Below are 20475 nucleotides of genomic sequence, written 5' to 3' on the forward strand. Positions count from 1 at the left end.
TACCTTCAGGAGTCAACTCACTAGTAAATAGAGTAATCCATTATACATAATCCATCGTCTGAGAACTGAAAGTGTGTGGTACTAGTACAAAAAACATGCATGGCCTAACCATCCCCAGCATGAAACACGGAGGTGGTAGCGTCATGCTGTGGTGATAGTTTTCACCAGGAGGTACAAGGAAGCTTTTCAAGAGTCAACAGGAGGATGAATGATAAATACGGGGTAATGCTGGTAGAAAGCCTGTTGGAGACTGCAGGAGAGCTGAGACTGGTGTGGAGGTTTGCCTTGCAGCAGGAAAATAACCCTAATAATACATGCAGAGCTACATCAGAATGGTTTAGATCGAAGCATACTTGTGAAAAGACCTAAATCTAATTCAGATTCAATGGCCAAACTTGACAATCATTTACCTTTGCTCCCCATTTAATCTGACTGAGTTTAAGATGTTTTGCAAAGAATAGAAAATGTTCATCTCTACATGGAGACATACTGCAAAAAGACTTGCAGCTACATTTGCAGCAAAGGTGGTTTTACAAACTTTTCACTAAGAGGGGCTGAAGACGAATGCACGGCAAACGTTTCATACATTTGTAACAACGTATAAAATCACAAATCATTTTAATTCTGTTTCACAATGATGTGTTACTGTGTTGGTCTAAAACACAGATAAGATACATTATGTGTGGTGTTAAAATGGAACAGTTATAGAAAGGTTGTAGAGGTGTGAAGACTTTTCCAATGCACAGCAAGTGCTGCTTTTTAACGGAGAGAGACACATTCCTTCAGCCCGACAAACCTCATTATGCTGTCTGATCTTAAAACGCTTCCTATTGACTCACCAACAATACTTCTTTTTCTCAGACTTGTGCGTCTCTTCCTGTGTGCTGCGATTAAATTTCCATCCCACATTTACTTCCTTCCCAACAAAGATAAGGCACCCTGTCATGTGTCTAATTATAGAACGTGTTTCTGAATCATTGCTGGCCATAATTATATCTTTACAATCTTAAATAAGAGTGAGGGGTAGAGTACACAACCTACGATCGCAGGCTTCAACCCTCAACACAGCTGTCCCGGGTCGGAGTCCTGGCCCGTGGACTCTCACCGCATGTCTTCCACCTCTATCTCTCTCAATACCATTTCCTGTCAGCCTACAGTCAAATAAAGGTCACTAGTGCCACAAATAAAAAAATATATAAAGAACATTGAGAGGCAACAGTGACCTAGACGAGTGACAACACATTGGTGTGACACAAGAAAAACACAATGTGACGTCTAAGAGCTGACCCGATCAGCCCTCTGTTGGCCACAGGGGGGCATGGCAGCCTCTCCAGACATCCAAACAAAGATTCTTCACTCATCTCCCTTGTCCTCACTGCTGAGTTTCACCTCCCTGTCTGAGAAACTCTGTCTTTATTGTCATGTGTCTGTTGTGGTTTTGTTCAGCGCTTGGACCGCAAAGGGTGAACAGATCAGTTTTCCTCCCGGTGTCAGAAAGCATGGCTTTCTTCACAGCTGTTCACAGGCATGACTGTTGCCTAACCACAAGTATGCCAAGAGTGGCTGGGAGCCAGATCCCCACCAGACATCAGAGCAGTATGAAACAGATTTCTATTGACATGCTGTAGCAGCGCACCTTCCTAGAGTTCTAAGACTTGACTAACCAGTCTAAAAGTAGTGTCTACACTATCCGGTTCTGTTCTCAGGCCACAAAACAACTATCTTACATACGCATTTATCGTCTCTTAAAAAGTACCGCAACAAGGGTAATCTGACACACTGCCTCATGAGGAGAACTGTGTTGCTCATCAGTACTTCAGCGGCGTTACATCAGCAGGGCTTACGTCCAGAGATAAATATAAATACTGACTAACACTCTTCATGCATCTCACAGTGGCAGCTGTGGATACCAACAGTGAAGACACGGCCTGAATGTGTGAGTTTATCATGTACAACTAAAATGGTGCTCAGAAATAACGGGCTCGCGTCGTTACATAACAGCCAGCAGCCGGACTGACCGCTGACATACTGAGCAATGACACATAGCCTTGATTAACACAAACCAGTAGGAAACCTTCACCTGTCTCTGAGTCACAAAGACTGAAGGCAAGGTGGGTTCATTTTTTTATCTCCCTAGAATCACCAGATTCCACCATTTAAACCAGCATATCTGTCGTGTCTGAAACCGAGATGAAGCTGGACGTTCTGGATGAAAGAGCAATGAGAGACAGACTTTCAAAAAAGTGCTTCAGGCCATCTTTGTGTGTTTTCTGAAAGGTCCCAGAGGGCAAAGGACATAGAAGTCAACCTAAGCAAGGCAGTGACAGCGTAACACAAACAGTGGCTAACATTAAAAAAAACAACAACAAAAAAACAACGCTGTGGTATTTCGGGGCGGCTGTGCGTATCTCTCTTTTTGCAAGGTTGTAGGACCCACCAAGAGAGTTGTTGATAATCAGGAAGAGCAACAGGGCAGTGTCTGAAATCTTCTTTGTTTTCGTATGCATTAGGCACCATTTATTATAACCATATGACATCTATTATAAGCATATGAAATGCAAAATGGAACATATACTTGAAATATTGCTTAAAGGGGCCATGATAACATTTTTATTTTTCTGAGGTATTGGGGGCATAATATGGTCTGTTGTGCACTGATGAGGCCGTGTTAATGTCTAAAGTGAATACCAAAGGATCTGCTCAGGGGCGGTCAGCTTTGTTGCATTGTTAAAAAACGGTCAGATCAGAAAACGGGTCGTCTTTCTACGTAGCTTGTTTTTCTACGCAATTCATTCTCCAATCAGAGCCCACCATCAAACAAACAGCCTTCCCCCTCCCCTCTGCTGATGCGCTGACTCTTGAGTCACGCTAGCATGTCTGACTTGAGAGGAGGAAGGCAGAGGAGCGAGCTGACGGCAGGCAGCTCCAGATCAGCCTCCCTGTATCGGCTCAAACAGGAGGCAGTCACCGCAGAGCGCAAATGTCCATATTCAACCTCAAACTAACTTCACAGCGGTTACTAAAAAGAGGAGCTGATAGGGTGGTCAAAAACCCATGAAGTTTCCACTCACTCAATAAAATAACATCCACTTAAACCACAACAATACTCTAGTTCCTTACACCGTTTTACTTTTATACAAGACAGTTAATTGATCAGAAACTTGTTGCATGTTCCGTTCTCAATACATATTTTATCCAGGAAGATCGCTGGTGGAGTACCGCTCCCTCTGTTTCCTGTATAAATATTCATTGGCTTTTGTTTAAATACCCACCTAATGCAAACCTGATAACATGTTAAAGGTTCATAAAATAGTATTTGCATGAACTGCATTGATTTTTCTAGAGATCGGAGTTTATTAAGATGGTTGAGGTCTGTGTTCATCTTGGCCTTCATTGAACTTCAGACTGATGGCTCAGTTAATCTGGATTTATACTTGAAATGAAAAAGTCAAGCGAGTCAACTACTGCAGGTAACACAAGACATTAACTCTTATATAAAACTTCACTTCCAAAATCTAAAACCAGTCCATGAAGCTCTTGCAGAGCTGGAGAACACTTTCACTGACAGATTGCTGTATCCTAGATGGTATAGGGATTGTACTTGTACAGCGCTTTATCAAGTCCGACAACCCCAAAGCGCTTTACACAACAGTCAGTTACACATTCACACCCTGACGGTGGTGAGCTATGTTAGTAGCCACAGCTGCCCGGGGGCAGACTGACAGAGGTGAGGCTGCCATACATCTGTGCCACCAGACCCTCTGACCACCGCCAGCAGGCAATGCAGGTGAAGTGTTTTGCCCAAGGACACAATGAAACGGTCAGAGTGGCAACCCACCAGTTAAGGACAACCTCCTTAACTTTTGCTCCACTGTCGCCCCCGCACAAAAGAGCGTTATCTTAGATCTTTTTATCCAGCAGCTGTTATCATAATCGCCACTGCTCCCAACAAACTCAGTACGTGTTTATAACTGCTGCTGGCTTTTTTAACACTCTTAATTATGCTTGTAAATAGTCTGTTGGTGTTTCTCATGCATAAATATCCGTACATCTTTTGCACACTTATTAAAATCATCCCTCTCAGTTTGCACACTTCTATAATTGTTTTGAGTATGCAAGTTTTAATAACGGTACAATATTTTCCTGATGTTGTACAGTTGCTCTTTCCTACTAGAAAGTTTTTATTTCCCCATTGTGTTACAATAAATTATCTTTCTGTTCTATTTTAAATAGAGCCTTATGTTTGAGGCTACATGATAAAATTGTGTGAAACAGGACGCGGCCCAGAGTCCCAGCAGGAGAAAAGACGAGATTTTGGCAGCAACATATCATTCTGTGTCAAACTCATCCAGCCTTCAAAGAGTTTCGCTCCTACAAACACCCGGCCCCTCCTAACACGGGCCCTAGCCTTTAACCTCAAGTACCAAACATGATATCATCTAACTAGAGAGCACGACTGATCTCATCACAGTGAGAAAGAGTGTTGTTTTTTAGTGTTGGGTGGGGTTGGGTGTTTAGGGGGAAAGCACAGCTCAGCCATGCCTATCAACACCTTGTACCACAACAAGGTCTCTTTCAGCTGTTTCTGACCTCAGATTCACCACATTAAGCCCTGGTTCCTGCTGCCGCCGCCCCCACCGCCAAGCGTGGGCTTTCCCCTGAATAGGATCCCATTTAGTACGGCCATTCTCTCTTTTTTAAAGTCAAGAAGTTCACCACCACAGATTTGCATAACACCCCAATAACTTTCTCGCGTCGTGTTTTACGCTTTGTTTTTATAAATCTCAGATGGTGCAAATTAAACATGGAGACATCATTTAAGAGAGAGAACACAACTTTGATTTAGTTCTTAAGAAAGCATTAAAAACTCTAGACTATTGGGCATGGGCCCTATGCATACTGACTCAAGCTTTTCCAATCAACAAACACACCAAAACACTCACTGGTAGCTTAACTTTGGCTCCCGTTCAGATAAATCCTGACTTAATTTTACAATTTGGCTTGCTGCTTAAACAAACTATGTTGAGCAGCAGGAAAAAAAACAGCTCTAAAAGAAACACTGAGGCTCTAAACTGCTGGAGACCATACTGAGCTGAGAATGGATTGTTTTAATGGAAGAAATTGTTCGTTGGAGCGTTTTTCCTTTCCACTTGTTTCCTACCCATTCTAAACTCCACCTTCTCTATGCTCCAGGACGCTCATCGTTTAGAGAGAAGTTAGATGGAGTAGAAACTAAAATAAAAGAGCCGACATTGCACAAACAGACACCTCACATGATCATCAAAGACACACAAGTCAATAAGTGGACTGCACAACCCATGCTCTTGCCTACAATTACTTCTCTGCGCATAAATTGTTTCACAGGCAGGAAAAAAAACAACATATGCATCACACAAGCTCATGAACAGGCTGTATAAAAACAAAAGGAACAAGGAGCAAGCCTAAACACATTTCCGACAGCTCCTTTTTTAGCACAACAATCAGATAAGCAGCCAGCATAGACGTCAGCCTCGCTTCAAAACTGTAACTTATAGGCCTGTAAAGATAATAACTCAGGCTCCAGGTTTTCCTTAGAGATCCTAAATTCAAAATAAGTTCGCAAATCACAATAAAAACAAAAATAAAGTAAGATATGGCAACCACCCTTTTCAGTTTGGACATTTTAGAGGGACTAAAAAGACTTTCCATTCAAAAAAGTACAAAGGTTTTAAGAGGCGATGTAAAGAAGACAGTGTGTTTAAAAATGTGTATGTGGTTCATTCAGGCTGTAAAGGAGTGACTTTGGCCTCGTTCCCACAGCACGCAAATGTGGCCAAAATCTGATTTTTTACGGGTGAAAGGACTAGGTAAGACATTTTAAAACCAGTAGGAATGCTCAGATCTGGCCCAAATCTGATCTTTTCATGTCACATTTGAGCCACTTCCATATGCGTTCCTGAATCTGATTCGTATCTGATCATTGGGAATGTGACTTCAGTGGGGACTTTGACGTCACTTTCAGCCGACACGTGTCACAACATTGCGCCAGCAGCAGCTGAAGGTGATAGTAGATAGCATTAGCAAGACAGACGCAGCTGCTTAGTGGGGAGGACAGCGAGACTTTAGACCTAAATATGCAGCGAAACTCCTACTCAAGGCGGCTCGTAAAGAACGGCCGTGCTAAATTTGTGCACAATCCTGCACATGTGGAGACTTTGCAATGCGAATATGGTTTTCACTCGTCACAATCCATTGTAATGCATTTCAATGGGCTAAATGCTTCATAATCTGCCACCATTGAAAAGTGATAAAAACAATTGGGACAAGTGTTCTGCCTTTGTAATGAATGAACGTGGTCTCTGTGAAGAACAGACCTCTGTTTTGCTAAACAATTTTAAAATGTCAGTTTCACTTTCTTTCTTGACTTTGGAAAGTGCCTTGAGATGACATGTTTCATTAAATTGGCACTATATAAATAAAATTTAATTGAAAATTTTAAAAATGAAGGAAAATAACTTGTGCAGGTGTGAAACCACTGACGACCGAAACGTGTTAAACTAGATGACTACACTGAAAACCAAAAAAGTCAAAAATATGTATTTTAACAGCTTCTATGACTAAGGATATCCAATAGTCATGTTTCGATCAAAGTTTTTTATGAGCATTTTGAAACATTGCATTAAAAAAGTTGATAGAAATGGTCAAATTCAAAATAACTTCCTCGATTTTTATTAAAAAGTTTTTACGCTCGCTTGAGGGTATTTTTGGCTTTTCTGAAAAAGAGGTAATGTGCAAAACGGAGGATAGAAACACATTTGCCGAATAAGTTCTAACGTAGCAAATATTTACCTCACATGACCGATCAGCTGTTTCCGCTGCTGGCGCCTTCCCGGATATTCCCATAACTCATGTAGCATCGACAATACTACTTGACATGACAGAACAATTACAACTTCCACGATAGCAACACATTCCTGAAAACCTTTCTTCATTTTTTTCTGGGATGTGTGGTCCATGCTAGTTTGCAACCTCTTCTTCCTGTTTGTTACAACCATGTGTAAGCTCAACTTCTGATGAAAAATCTGATGAAATTACACTGACAAAATTCGCTTGACAATTGGATGGAAACATAGAGAGCGTGAGACTTTAAGCAGCTAACAGGAAGGCTGAATGTATTGCAGCAAAAGTGCTCTGTTCATTCCTTTAAAGCTCTGTCGAGAAGCATTGGGGGTTTGGAAATGTTGGAAATGGCAGCCTCTTGGAAACAGTGTTAAGACAAGGGCTTAAATTCTGGATCAGCAACTGCTCTCCAACACAGACGGCTTGACATTCCCTCTGCTCCTAACAGAGTTAATTAATGGCAACTTGTGGCACGAAGGCTAATGAAACAATACTTTGGTTGCTGTTCTTGTGTCTTGCTATAAAATATTTGTTAAGGTCAAGTCAGAATCAGCTCAGCTTTGTATTACCAGGTCAAACCTTTACAAAAATCAGAAATTGGTGACAAAACTTGGATCGATGCATACCTACTTTCAGACATGAGAACTTTCGGGATTAAGGGCCTGAATGCTGGTACGATCAATAAGCCTCAGGAACAGATAGTGCGAGAATCAACATAAACCAGTTAGTAAAGGCGCAGGAGGGCGGGTCTACTGTATGTTCCAACAACAACACCACATTCAGCTCTGTGTTTTCTCCATCTCCATCTCCCGGCCCGTGCCTGCTGTTTTTCAAAGGAAACTGGATCAGCGCACAGCATCCAACTAGTTTCTCCTCACACAGAGGTCCTATTCAGAGCAGTGCTGCTCCTCCTAACCACCGCATGGGCAACAGCCAGGATGAGGACTGAGGTGCAGGTATGCGGTAACACCCATGGGAGGTATGGGGAATGTCGGGGTGCAGACCCAAGGTGGGGTACTGCATGATTTGGACTGTAGACGGTCTAAGCGAAGCTGGCTGGAATGGCTGAGGTTAGGTAAGCAGATGTGTCGCTCCAAGCAGGAGAGGAAAGTTTAGTGTTGAGAAGTAGGTGTGTGTGACGTGGTACAAAGAACCCTTTCTTGCTTGCTTTTGGCATACACCGCTGAAAGAACTGCAAACAACTGCAGCAACCCATGAGAGAAGAGCCAAAGACATACTTAATAAAAACACACACACACACACACACACACACACAGCAAACAGGCTAAAAGCCCGTCACACGTGAAAGAGCAGATAAAAAAAACCTGAAACCTGGGGTGATAAGAGCAATTTGTTTATTTTAAATGTACCTATATCATATAATTGGCCTGTAACTGTTTGTAAATGCTTCCTTACTCCAAAGCAATGAAACATAAAAAACACAGGCTTAGCAGGGAGTGGTATGCAACAGTAGGCTGTCGTGTAGGAATGTGTTCTGGTTCTGACATGACTTGTGTATCCTGCACAGGAGAGCAAGTGCTGCTGACTTTAACACTCCTTCCGCTTGTGTCTGGTGGGGCTTAATAGGCTACCTAAACAACCTGCCAGCTGAACCAACACAAACACACACACTCCAGAACACACACACACACACACACACACACACACACACACACACACACACACACACACACACACACACACACACACACACACACACACACACACACACAGTTTTTCCCCCCTTTTTAACTGCTCACTGCTCCATGAACTAATGCACTGATCAACCAAACGTTGCTCTTATACAAGGAAAGGCGCGCGGTCGTAATGACGACTGGAGGTAGCTGAGGCTAAACGACATGAAAGATGAGCCATGTTGGAAAGGAGAGGAAATGACACTGTACTTTTTCCTAAATATGTCGAGAAGCGTTATAATAAAAGCACAATCAGCAACTCATGCTGAAGCAATACTAGGTCTATGTTTGTGGCAGCTTACACCCAAGACACAAGGAATGAATGTATTGCTCTACAAATGTAACTTAGTGTTTATAAGAAATGCACCAACTACCTCTATCTATCCATCAATTGTAACTACTTTATCTGTACCTGCTGAAGAATAACATCCCCTCGGCATGACGGTGCCAACACAGTGTCTCCCTGAGAGGATGGCATGCTCAGGGTGAGGGGAAGGGTTTCCCACCAACCAACCAAAGTGTATTACAAATAAGATAAAAGGTTATTTCTAGTGATTTTTTCCCCTCATCAGATCAGGGTGCATTTTAAACATTTACTATATTCTCTGCATGGTGGGCAGCAGAAATAAATAAGCAGCACAGCCGCAACACGCATAGCTACAAAACCCTACAAGAAGTGTTTCTCAGTGCCATTACAGATCTGCACCTTTGGTGCCACTGCATTATTTTTGAGACTAGAGATTTCAATTCAGCTCAGTTTCAGGGAGCTAGGAGATGTTTTCCTGTCCAAATGCAGACTGTGATTGTCTGTTATCTGTCTGCCTTTATTTCTCAACAGGATCACGTCTGTGTCTGTTCAGAAAGCAAATGTAAGGGTCTAAAAGCTGAGCAGTATATCTTTTAACAATCTGCATCAATATGAACTCATGGACCGCTTCACAGTCACAAGGAAAATGGTGAAACAACCCCAGCCTGCTTTCAGGGACATGAACTTATATGTGCAAAGAAAATCACATACTAAGTTCTTTCCAAGCTGGTAAAATCAACAGGATTCAGACAATGTGATTCTCTAGCCCAGCTCCTTAGAAATTTTATTCAAGCAACTGACTGAGGCAGCTTGGACCACAGACTGGACGAAGAGCCACTGTATAAATATCAGCCACAGGATATTTAAGGCTGGAAAAATATCTGAGAGTCCCTGCCAGAGCTATGTTTGGGTCTTTGGAGCGTGTGAGAGGTCGCGCACGAGCCTTGAGTGAGGCAACAAGAACCTGACATCTGACCCCCCCCCGGTCCATGTGAGCTCCCAGTCAGCGGAGGTTCGAGACGAGCGTCTGCTAATGCATCATGTCATCGTCGGCGTGTCTGTGTGCATCTAAGGAGAGAAGATTTTCAGCAATATCAAAGTTCTACGCTAACCATTAGCGTAGTATTTCTGAGAGAGACTAAATCAGCACACAGCTGAATAAATCAATCTTTCTCCCTTGTAGTCTGTCTGAAAAATAGAAAAAATGTAAAAAGTGTTTAATTTTCTACATCTCAATATTGAGTATTTAACATTATGCAACTCTGAAAGGGATTTGCGACTAAATGTTTTTCCTCTTCACTGTCCAGTTTTTGTGCTTCCAGAACGCTGTGATTCCTGGCCTGATCAGCCAGATTCACACAGAGAAAGAATTGTACTGTCACAGACAAAGGCTGATTAACACTAAGACTGGCATGCCCAGCACAAATCCTGAATTTAGAAGTTGGGAGAACAAACAACGCTGACAGACTCTTTACATTTTACTAAGCAATGAAAAAAAAGTCCCAAGCTGTGGTGATTTCGCAGAGCACGGTCCAATCTATTATCTAAAAATGTAATCTCTGGAGGAGCTGCAGACATCCACAGATCAGGTGGGAGACTCTGTCTGCATGACAACCATTAGTCCTGAACTCCACAGTCTAGCCTCAGTACCCTGAAGACACTTTTTTTTTGAAAACCTGAAAAGACTAATAAAGACTGGACAAAAGGTTCACTGTCCAACAGGACAAAGACCCCAAATATAATGTGAAAGCTTAAAGAAATGGTTTATATCAGTGGCGTCCAAAGTCAGTCCTCAAGTGCAGATACCCTGCATGTTTTAATTCTCTCTCTGGTTCATCCCACCTGAATCAAATTATGGTTCCTTGGCAGGCCTCTGCAGAACTTTATGGCATGCTGAGGAGGTAGTTGGACTATTTGTGCTGGAGCAGAGACACATCAAAAACTGGCAGGATACCAGCCCAAGAGGACTGGCATTGGACACCCAGGGTTGAGATCAGAGAAAAGTGATGCGTTGAATTGGCCTAGTCCATGACCAGACTTGAATCAAATGGAGAATCTGTGACAAGTCCAGAAGACTGGTATTCACAATTACTCTCCATCCAATAGGAACGAAATGAACACGTTTTATGAAGAATGGGTAAACGTTTCAGCTTCTATACTTGCTGCAAGTGCAGTGAAAGGTGATCCTGCAAATTATAAATTCAGAGGAACTGAAAAAAAATGCACAAAACAATGTTCCGATTTAGATTTGTTATAAACTAATTTCAATATAATGCTTTACGTTTTCTTTCCTCTTCCCAGTTTAACACTACTCTCTGTTGGTTCTATCGCCTAAAATCCCAACAAAACACCATGAAGCTTATGACTGTAGTTTGACAAAATCTTTAAAAATAATCAGTGTTTGTACATACTTTAAAAAAAAAAGCAAAACAGGAAGCGGTGCATGTGTTTCTTTTATTCGTCAGTTTCAATGACATTTGGCCGTCTCTCCCAGTGGTGGTGGACATAATTACACATGACCCTTTCCTGTTTCCCATCAACCATATCCCTTCTGAGGCAAATCCTGTATCCTGTGGTGAAAATGCTTTCTTTGAGTTTTGTTTTTTTTGTCAATTTAAACACAATTAAAGAAGCAGCATTATTACCCAGTGGGCCTCACAGGAGAGGAAGGAGGAAGAAAAGAGGGGAGCAAAGAATGCAGCCAAGGCTCTTACTAAGACTTGCTAAAACCTGAAGAGCCGAAACGCAACTTCCAGCGGAGCTACAAAAGTACATAGATGATGCTTTCTTCTGCTTACGCAGCATTTATACACACCTGAGAAATGGAGCGACGTGGTCTACAAATATTAAATGTTACTTCTGTATAAGTCATAAACTTACATGTGTGTGCTTGTGCAGTAGGTGGGAGTGGTTTTGAAGAAAACTACCTTGCTGTGGGGTGAAAATAAGAGCAGCAGAGAGTGTTTACAGTTTAAGAACTACAAATCTTCATTACCCAACACAAATTTTTTATTTTTTTATTTTTTTTATTATTGAAAACCCCGCAGCTTGCTGAAATTACAGTTAGACCGTGGGCTGTGCGGCTCTGCCACATACAAAGAATCTCCCTGTTTAATAAACCCACCCATAGAGAGGAGAATTGCAGTGGGGGAAACAAGAAAGAGGGTGAGCACATGAATGGCTGTATGAGCAAAGAAGAGGGCAACTACCGTACAAAATTACCCAACAAACTGCATTTTTTTGCTACTCTTAGCAAGAGACTTTAACCTCTGGAGGGAACATTTACCCTTGAACTCCCTTTGAAAAAGGGAAAAGTAACACAGGAGTCTTCTCACATTCCTAAATAAAGATTTTTGTCCTGTTATCGTACATTTAACAGACTTAGTAAAAAAAGAAACTAAAATTGAGACAGCAAAATGCCACACAGACCTTTACAGGGGCATTCCTACATTCCACCATAATGTCCTAGATTCAATTATCAGACAAAGCAGCACTTTTACAGCCCATGTCTGGGCAGTAAACAAGTTTATCATCAAAGAGCAGTTAACAAGATTACAGCTTGATCAAATCATGGTTGGAAAAAAAAAAAAAAAGAACCCATGATAGCTGGTTTGTGGCAGTGCATTATGGGCCACAAAATGTATACGAAAAACTCCAGAGACGTCCCTTATTTTAACTCCACCCTCATATAAAAGTAGCTTTGAAGTTCAAAAGTTCAAAGATGGTGCACAAATAAAGGAACCACATCAGGTTGTTGTGGTTCACATAACCTGATAATGACCGAGTTACTTCACAGTCACAGATTAAATGTTCAGTCTTTAAACTCTAAACTGCTGAGTTAAAAAAAGCTATTTGTGTAGATTTCTGACTCTTTTCCCTCAGTTAAATATTGAACGATCTAGGGTTGGGTTGGGGCATAGGCTTTGGTCCATCATACTGATTTAGGTTTTTAACCTAAAGAAGGATTAAAGTGTCTAACACTAGAGCTATCAAAGATTGAAACCGTAGAATCCATAGTCTGGATTCCAAACAAGCAAAATCTGGGTTAAAATGGATGATCCATTTATCTGTTTTTTAATTAATCCCTGCAGAGTCACATGTCATCACCTTACAGTCAGAAATTTCAGACATTCATAAAAATACTAGCTTCCCTACAGTACCACACGGTTTCCAGTGATGATTCTGCTTAGCAGTGTGATGAACCTCAACGTCTGTCGTTGTTTCCAGCGTCTGTAAGCCCTGATTAGACGTTCGTTTGTCTTATCCACTTCCCAAAAGCCGACTCTGTCAAGAAAATTTACCAAAGGTTGCCTTCTTCGCCTGACTCTCCGCAAACAACGAAATATCACAATTGTAACGAAACATAACTTCCTGAATGTTACGGGCGCCGCCATTTTTATTTGCTTGATTCCCTCCTTTAATCCTAAAAAGCAGTAGTACCGTAGATCGTCACTAGGAGGTGAGGAACCGTGCTAGCGTGATATGTAAATGGTCTTAAGAACCAAGCTCGGCACGGTTAACTGATCCAAGCTCGGTCCGAACTCGGCATGGATCAGTTAAAAAAGGGTAGTGTAAATGGGGCTAGTATGAGCCCTGGGTTATGTTTCGTGCGGCTTTTCCTCCGAATTAGCACTATTTTCCTAGACTCTAAAGGGCAGTGTTGTGCTCCTACGCCAAGCGTACTACACCCCATTACATGAAAAAGTAGTAAACATAGTTGTTTACAACATTTTAAAGTGTGTCCCCATTCTGTCCAGGCATTGTTAACATGCTGAAATCATAAAGGTCTCTATATTTATGAGCCTTGTCAGAAGAAGCGCTTCCTCATCCGCCATGTTTTTCCGTACCGGACTGTCTACGATAATTAGGAATTTTCCTAGGTGCGCAGAGCGGACACCTTTAGCCGCGCGGAGGGGCGTGGTCCCTAGTCTAGCATGCATGTTTTTTGGACTGTGGAAGTTGGTTGGGTTTACCAGAGAAAACTTATGCACAAGGGGAACATGCAAAATGAGTCTTTAGTAAATTCAGTATTGCACACAATTATACTGCAGTGACAACTGGGATTCAATGTATGCAGCTTTGCATCTAGTCATTTCCTTTTTCACACTGCAGGTTAAATAAAGTCTAATTACATTGTTGTACAGTTCAAAATGGTGGTCTGTAAATAATGATGAGCCTCTTTTTATTCACTTGTCTAACCCCACAATCTGGGTCGTAATGTGTGACCCAATGCTTAGTTTCAGCTATCAACCACTTCAGCACCAACAGGATACATCCAGCATTTGAGTTAAAGACATAACCCAGCAGTTGCTGACAAGGACCAGAAAGCGAGCACACATTACTTCAAGTCTATGCATTGGGTAGTGCAACTCGTATTTGAAAATTTCCCATATCGTTCAACCGTTACATAAAGGTTCAGATCTAAATAAAAAAAATACAGAATACTTCAGTTCAAGGCACCAAAAATTGGACGCTACAGCTGAGGGTCTTTTGCACAAAATCAGACTAACAATGTGATATTTCAGATGAAGCACATACAAATACTGATTAAATTCATATTACAACACCAAAAAGATAAGCTTCTAATTGAACTTCATGTAACCCACATTCCTTAGTTATTTCCTCTGAGACAACAGCAACACAGATTGTGCGAATTAGCAGTGTTAAAATATTTTCTCCCCAATTTCCCCTCTCTTTCTAACACAGGCTCAGTCAGAATCACACAGGGAATTATGGGGCCATATGCGCAGCTGTGGACTGTGTGTGAGCCCCAGCTGAAAGGGGACACTAAGAGAGAGAGATGGATGATATGTGGGGTTGTTTTCTGTCTGCCATCTGTGAAGGCAGAGACCACACCAGCGTCAGACTGACTCGTTTGTCATACACAGAGATTCTTTAAGCAGCCCCTCTGTGCAGCTCACAGCCAGCCCGAACCACAGCTGTGTGTCGTTAGTTGACACAAAGATGCACAGGAAAACCTCTGAAAAAAAGGTTCTGTGGCTGGGATATCAGATCCCTTTCTGTGGTAATAAATTAATAAATAAAACTGGTCAAAAGTAAGCTATTACCTGTAAACTGAGGGCAATCTGACGGATGTACATCATATTGAGGTCCTCCAGTATCCAAAGTTTTTCCTCCATGTCTGCGTATTTATCCATTGGCATCCTTTGGGCAGGTGGTTACAAATGAAAGAAAACCCAACTTCTTTTCTGATGGAGAGTAACGCGATTTCTGTCCACTATCCTGTTGTAACCGCTGTAAGAAACTTCATCTTCACTCGTTCACTTCGTGCGCAAAAGCCATGCGCAAGAGTTCCGCTCTCCATCCAAAACAAAACTGGTAACTCCAGGGAGAGTGGGCTGGGGTATTTTCGCCTACTTTTCTGCGCACAGCAAAAAATCTTCTTAAACACCCACAGTCAACAGCGCGGAAAGAATGGAGCTCTTCTTCTTTGTGTCCCCACTGTGAACGTGGTGTGTCCTCTGTGACAAGAGACCTCTCCACAAAAGGGCATCGCCTCTGCGGGAGCGACTGGCACAACTACTCCACTGTGTGAGTCAGTGAGCGCGTATGCGCCTTGACGCTTCTCTGGCTGCGCGGCGCTAAATTAACCCCTAAGGCGCGCTCCGGGCTTTACAAGTTAACTTTTTTTTTTAAAAAAAGAAAGAAAACAGAAAAGGGGGAGGGGATATATCACTCCCCTTTAAACGAATGAGCGCCGAAAATACCACAGCAGAACGCAGCATCAAGCTGGTGGAGAGCTTTGTTCTTTATTACAGCTTAATGGAGGGAATTTGAACCGTAACAGCTGGAGCTCCATATTATTGGTAACACTGAAATCCCCTATGCAATGTAAAGTAACAGTGACCCCCAATTAAAAAAGTAGTCTCAATACAGAAACGCAATTTGTCTGCTTTGTTGGTGATTTAAAAAAAAAATCAGGCGCAAGTTTTTGTCTTGGTCACGCAAGACAACCTTAACAAAAATTAAAACTTAGTTTATATATATATATATATATATATATATATATATATATATATATATATATATATATATATATATATATATATATAGAGAGAGAGAGAGAGAGAGAGAGAGAGAGAGAGAGAGAGTTTTTGATAACAGTCTCCGCTGGTAGTTTGCATTTTTTAAAGGAAAAAAAAGAAATCACAAACGAATCACAAAAGTTCCTCGTAAAGTTTCAGCAAACTATATTCTTTGGGCCGAAGATCTTATCAGGAGCGCAGAAAACGCAACACCGTTAAGTGTTGAGGTGTGTGTCCTTCCACTGGCGTGGTGCAGACCAAACTGCGCCGACCCCTCCACAGGAAACCAGCGTCACGCTGCAGGCATGCCCCACTGAGTCAGATTTATAACAATTGCACCCATTCCGGATCCATTTCCCCCATAGGAGGGTATACTGGAGAGTTTTAGAGAGCTCCTTTCTGAAGAACAGTGTTCTTAAAGTACCTATAGGTAGTAAATAATTATGTAGTTCAAGTTTGACTAGTCTATGTGTTGCAGTTTCCACCCTTGTCCTGATCTGAAGTTTGCCTAAAGACAACAAAAAAGTAAATCAGGCTCCATTGTCTTTCCAGAAACAGAAAAAATATCAGAGATCTCTAACAGGATGTATGGTGATCTTCCTTTAAGTGTAGGATGAGCTGTTTCAGACTAAGTAAGTACTGTACTTTGAATTAGGAGTTTGAGGGTATCAAATGCCATTTCACTGTTTTTCTTAAAAAGAAGAAGAAAAAAGCAGTGAAATAGGCTGTTAAATTTAGCACCAAGTTGGAAATGAAATCAGATACCACCTTTCGGCATCATTAACCAGTTGCTTACAGTGCACAACAAAGGCCAGCGCTCATTCTCCATTTACTGTACCTGACAAACAGCACTAGAAAACTCCTTCCGTTCCCAGACCTAGTGCTGACCAGGCCAAAAATCTGCATTGCCAACATGTAAGTTCACTAATGATGAGAGAAGAAAATCAATCCTTGGTGGATACATGGCACGTTCTGTTCGCACTTGGATGTCAGGATCTCATAATTTAAAAGACCAACATGACTGATAGACATGTAGAAAGTTGTTAAAGCTGCAGTTATAAACTGCCTATTAACACACCAAACAGTTTTGGCTCTCATAAACCAGGGGGACATATTGTATTGAACAACCTCTCTATTCTGAACATCTTCATTCAGTTTTTTTGAAACACAAAACAGAGCTAGATAAAAGAATTGCCCGTATTGTATTGCTCATGGTAGTCAGCACTAACAACTAAGAAATGACGCTCGTTTTCCAATTTGAAACAAGAACGTCACACGTTGTGATGTCATTCCCCCTTCTGACTTCCAAGTAAAACTAAACTCTTCATAAACCCAAACTCGCTTGGGCCAAACCCTTTACTTTGCCCCAACTGTTCCTTTTGCTCCAACACACACAGATTTCCCCCCACATCTGCCTCTCCATCACCCCAGAACATGTGCTGTAAACCTTTTACAAATGCAAACAGTGGAAACAAAGGAGCTCTGAGCGGCCTTTCACCTCACAGGAAGAAACCAAAGGCCGCAAAGAAGCAAGCAGCTGGATCGTTTCCCCCGGCAGAAAACACCTCTTCCCCGCAGATTTTTAAGATCAACCAGTTAATCTGTCACAGGCAGCAACAGCTGGAGAGAAGCAGGAGATTTAACGCTGCTGAGGCGGAGCGAGAAACGCGTTACGTGAACCTGCAGATTGCAGGTTAAAGGAAGCGTTCTGAATTTTAGTGTGCATCTGGAGGACGCTGCATGCATTTATTCACAGCCAACTGACCCTCAAAGTCGATCAGATGTGCTGCTGAACAGGAGGAAAAAAACTCAACTTTCATTGAACGTTACAACACCTAACTTAAAAAGTATGATGCAGCAATAACAGCTTTTCATTTATTAGACGTTTGTGTAAAAATCAATGAAACGCACGGAAGTTATAGTTTGTCACCTACTGAACCACATTGCATCCGTTCTTCTGTGTCTATTGTTATGATGCGGCAAATCTTTATTTAATCAAGATTAAAATCTACTCTACAAGAATCAGTCTTTTCTCTTGCCTCTGGGACGTCACACAAGGCCTAATACTGTTGATCGGTTATTTTGAGTACATCCATGGTATGTTTCAAGGGATTTGTTTTCCCTCTTTACCTAAAGTTTTACACCAGTTAAAGGTCTGATGATGATCACTGCCATTGTTTGCTTAAGCTTCACCATCCACAGCAGCGCCCACCGCATCTTTGCCAAGATCACTGGTAGACGCGCAAAGCTGAACTCCTTGCAACTTAGACAAAACATAGAACTGCTGCATGTAAATCCCCTTCCAGTAAAATACAAAGACTAATCAGACAAAAGCCCGCAAGCTGAACAAAACCAGAAGAAAATAGCTATTATCTCAATGACAGGTCCTGCTGGCAGGCAGACAGGCAGCTGACTCAACTACTGCTGCCTCTTGGCCCAGAGTCAGAGAGGGTAAAAAAAAAAAAACAGTACCGTGACCCAGGATTAGTGGTGGAAAGACCTAACACCTTTCAGCTTCACTGGGATTTTTGCCCCGTTAGGTGGTCACAGCCCGTTGATGGAATAATGGGTAGATTAGCAACGTGGGACTGCCGTGGAAGAGCCAGATGTGATAGCCAGCTGCTGTGACAGTGTTGTCAGCGCCATCCAACCCGTTTCGGTCAAATTAGTTTGATCAAAACGGGAGCATTCGCGCAAAGTCATTCCGAGCACAGACACGAACAGCGATACGCATCACACAACCTGACCCTTGCATAATAAGCTCCCAGAGGGCTGTGCTGCTTTCGAGACAATGCCCGGAGCTTTGTTGTTTCTGAACGGATGTGTGGAGGAATATGGATAACTTCCCCCTTCCATGCACCTAATCAGCTGGGGGAAGCAGAGCGCGCCAGAGCACAGGCAGCATTTCAGGAGGAAGGTGGATATACACGGTGTTCTCTATGGAAGAAAGGAGGGCGAAAAGTTTTAGATGTAAGATATATGTTACGACATTATGGATTGTTTAGGGAAAAACGAGTAGATGAAAATCAAAACAGAGCAACCAGCTAATTCACTTACATTTTTACAATCTCTGCAAAGTATGAATGGGGGGGGGGTGCTCTGAGAACTAATTATTTTAAACAGTTGCCTATGCCCTAACAACTCATCAAAACTCATCAATATAGGAAAACATGAGAATATGGCATTCATATTCATGTTTATTAGTCAAGACATGGCTACAGAAAAGCTGATAAACCTTTCAATTTCTTCACTCAGAGCAATAAAACCTTTTAAACTGTTGAAATTGAAAGAAGAAAAGGCTGAGTGCAGACCTAAGCTCATTTTGCCACCACTCACAGGGAGCGGGGCGGTAAGGCGGGTGTAAAGGACATCAAAAATGTCCACTTATAGACAACAGCAGCAAAATGTTGCAGCACAAACATGATCCACCAGCTTCTATAACAAAACATTGTAATCAGGGGTTCCAATAATTCTGGAGCTGGCACTAAATGTATCAAAATTCAGTTTACCTGCCATCACTGTCACCCGACAAAATTAGTATTTGAGTTTTGTTAAATCTTTAACACAAACTGTATCCTTATCCCACATGAGACTTCTATTCTGTATGCATATTGTTCACCCCACTTATAAATTGGGGAGAGCTGCTGGAAAACCTGCTACATGTTGAGATCTAAAATAATTCTTTGAAAGTAAGATATGTTTCTGTGATCAACTACATATTGCAACTTGAAAACTGTATCTTTGATACAGCGGTAGTTTGTCATCAAAATCTTGACAAAGGAAAGGAGATTCTGAGAAATGGTGGCAACAACCGTTATAAATTCAACTTGGAGCAGAGATATAGGCTTGATGTGTCTTTATTTACACTTGAAAGACTGAGTGAAACTGTTATTTACTGGAGTCAGTTTTGCTTTGAGAATTTTTCCTCTATTATATCCAGCTGTCTGTGCTTCTAACATGATCATTTATCTCCAAGCGAAGAGACAAAGCTGCTAAAGTTGCTTCAGAACAGCGTGAAACAACAGTCCCTTCATTAAAGAAATGCCTTTGGCACATTTCTAAATAACCAACGGCGGTCTGGCTCGTTTTAACCTCGTAAACTCGAACAACATATAATTAAAATTTCTTGATCAATGCATGCTCATTAAAAAAAAAAAAGTGAAACATCTCTAAGTTTCTGCTCTGCCTTAGAAAAACCTAATTGGCCCAAGAGCAAAAAGGAACAAATGGTCGCTAAGAAGAGCTTTCGTTGCAAACGCCAATCAGCTTCCACGTCACCAGGCCACGTTGTCTTACAATACATTAAAGCAACCTTTATTATCATCAAGGCTGCGTTATATTATATAGGAGAGGATAAAAGCTGTACTTAGTTTCCTTCACAGCGTGGCAGCAGACAAGGGTAGGGAAACACACAAGGGCTTCAGGGAGCCAGACCCAAAACCACAACAAAGGAGCCCAACTGTCATCTGAAAACTGAACCCAACGTACCTCATTTAAAGCGCACACACACACACACACACACACACACACACACACACACACACACACA

The 20475-nt window shown here is 41.8% G+C and overlaps 1 protein-coding gene across 4 annotated transcripts in view; it reads right to left on the reverse strand.

Moving 5' to 3' along the window:
- The window catches only part of rtkn (rhotekin), a 77651-nt gene that overhangs the window by 39550 nt on the left and 17626 nt on the right, over nucleotides 1-20475 (reverse strand). Inside the window, exon 1 of one of the 4 annotated variants that reach the window (XM_036144436.1) lies at nucleotides 14949-15460. The exons of the other annotated variants lie outside the window; for them this stretch is intronic. Within the exon in view, the coding sequence (XP_036000329.1) occupies nucleotides 14949-15044 (96 nt within the window). The 5' untranslated portion in view covers nucleotides 15045-15460. Of the gene's footprint in view, nucleotides 1-14948; nucleotides 15461-20475 lie in introns of those variants that run through there. 4 annotated transcript variants of the gene reach the window in all.

The sequence above is a fragment of the Fundulus heteroclitus genome, chromosome 12 (genome assembly GCF_011125445.2).
Source record: "Fundulus heteroclitus isolate FHET01 chromosome 12, MU-UCD_Fhet_4.1, whole genome shotgun sequence".
NCBI lineage: Eukaryota > Metazoa > Chordata > Actinopteri > Cyprinodontiformes > Fundulidae > Fundulus > Fundulus heteroclitus.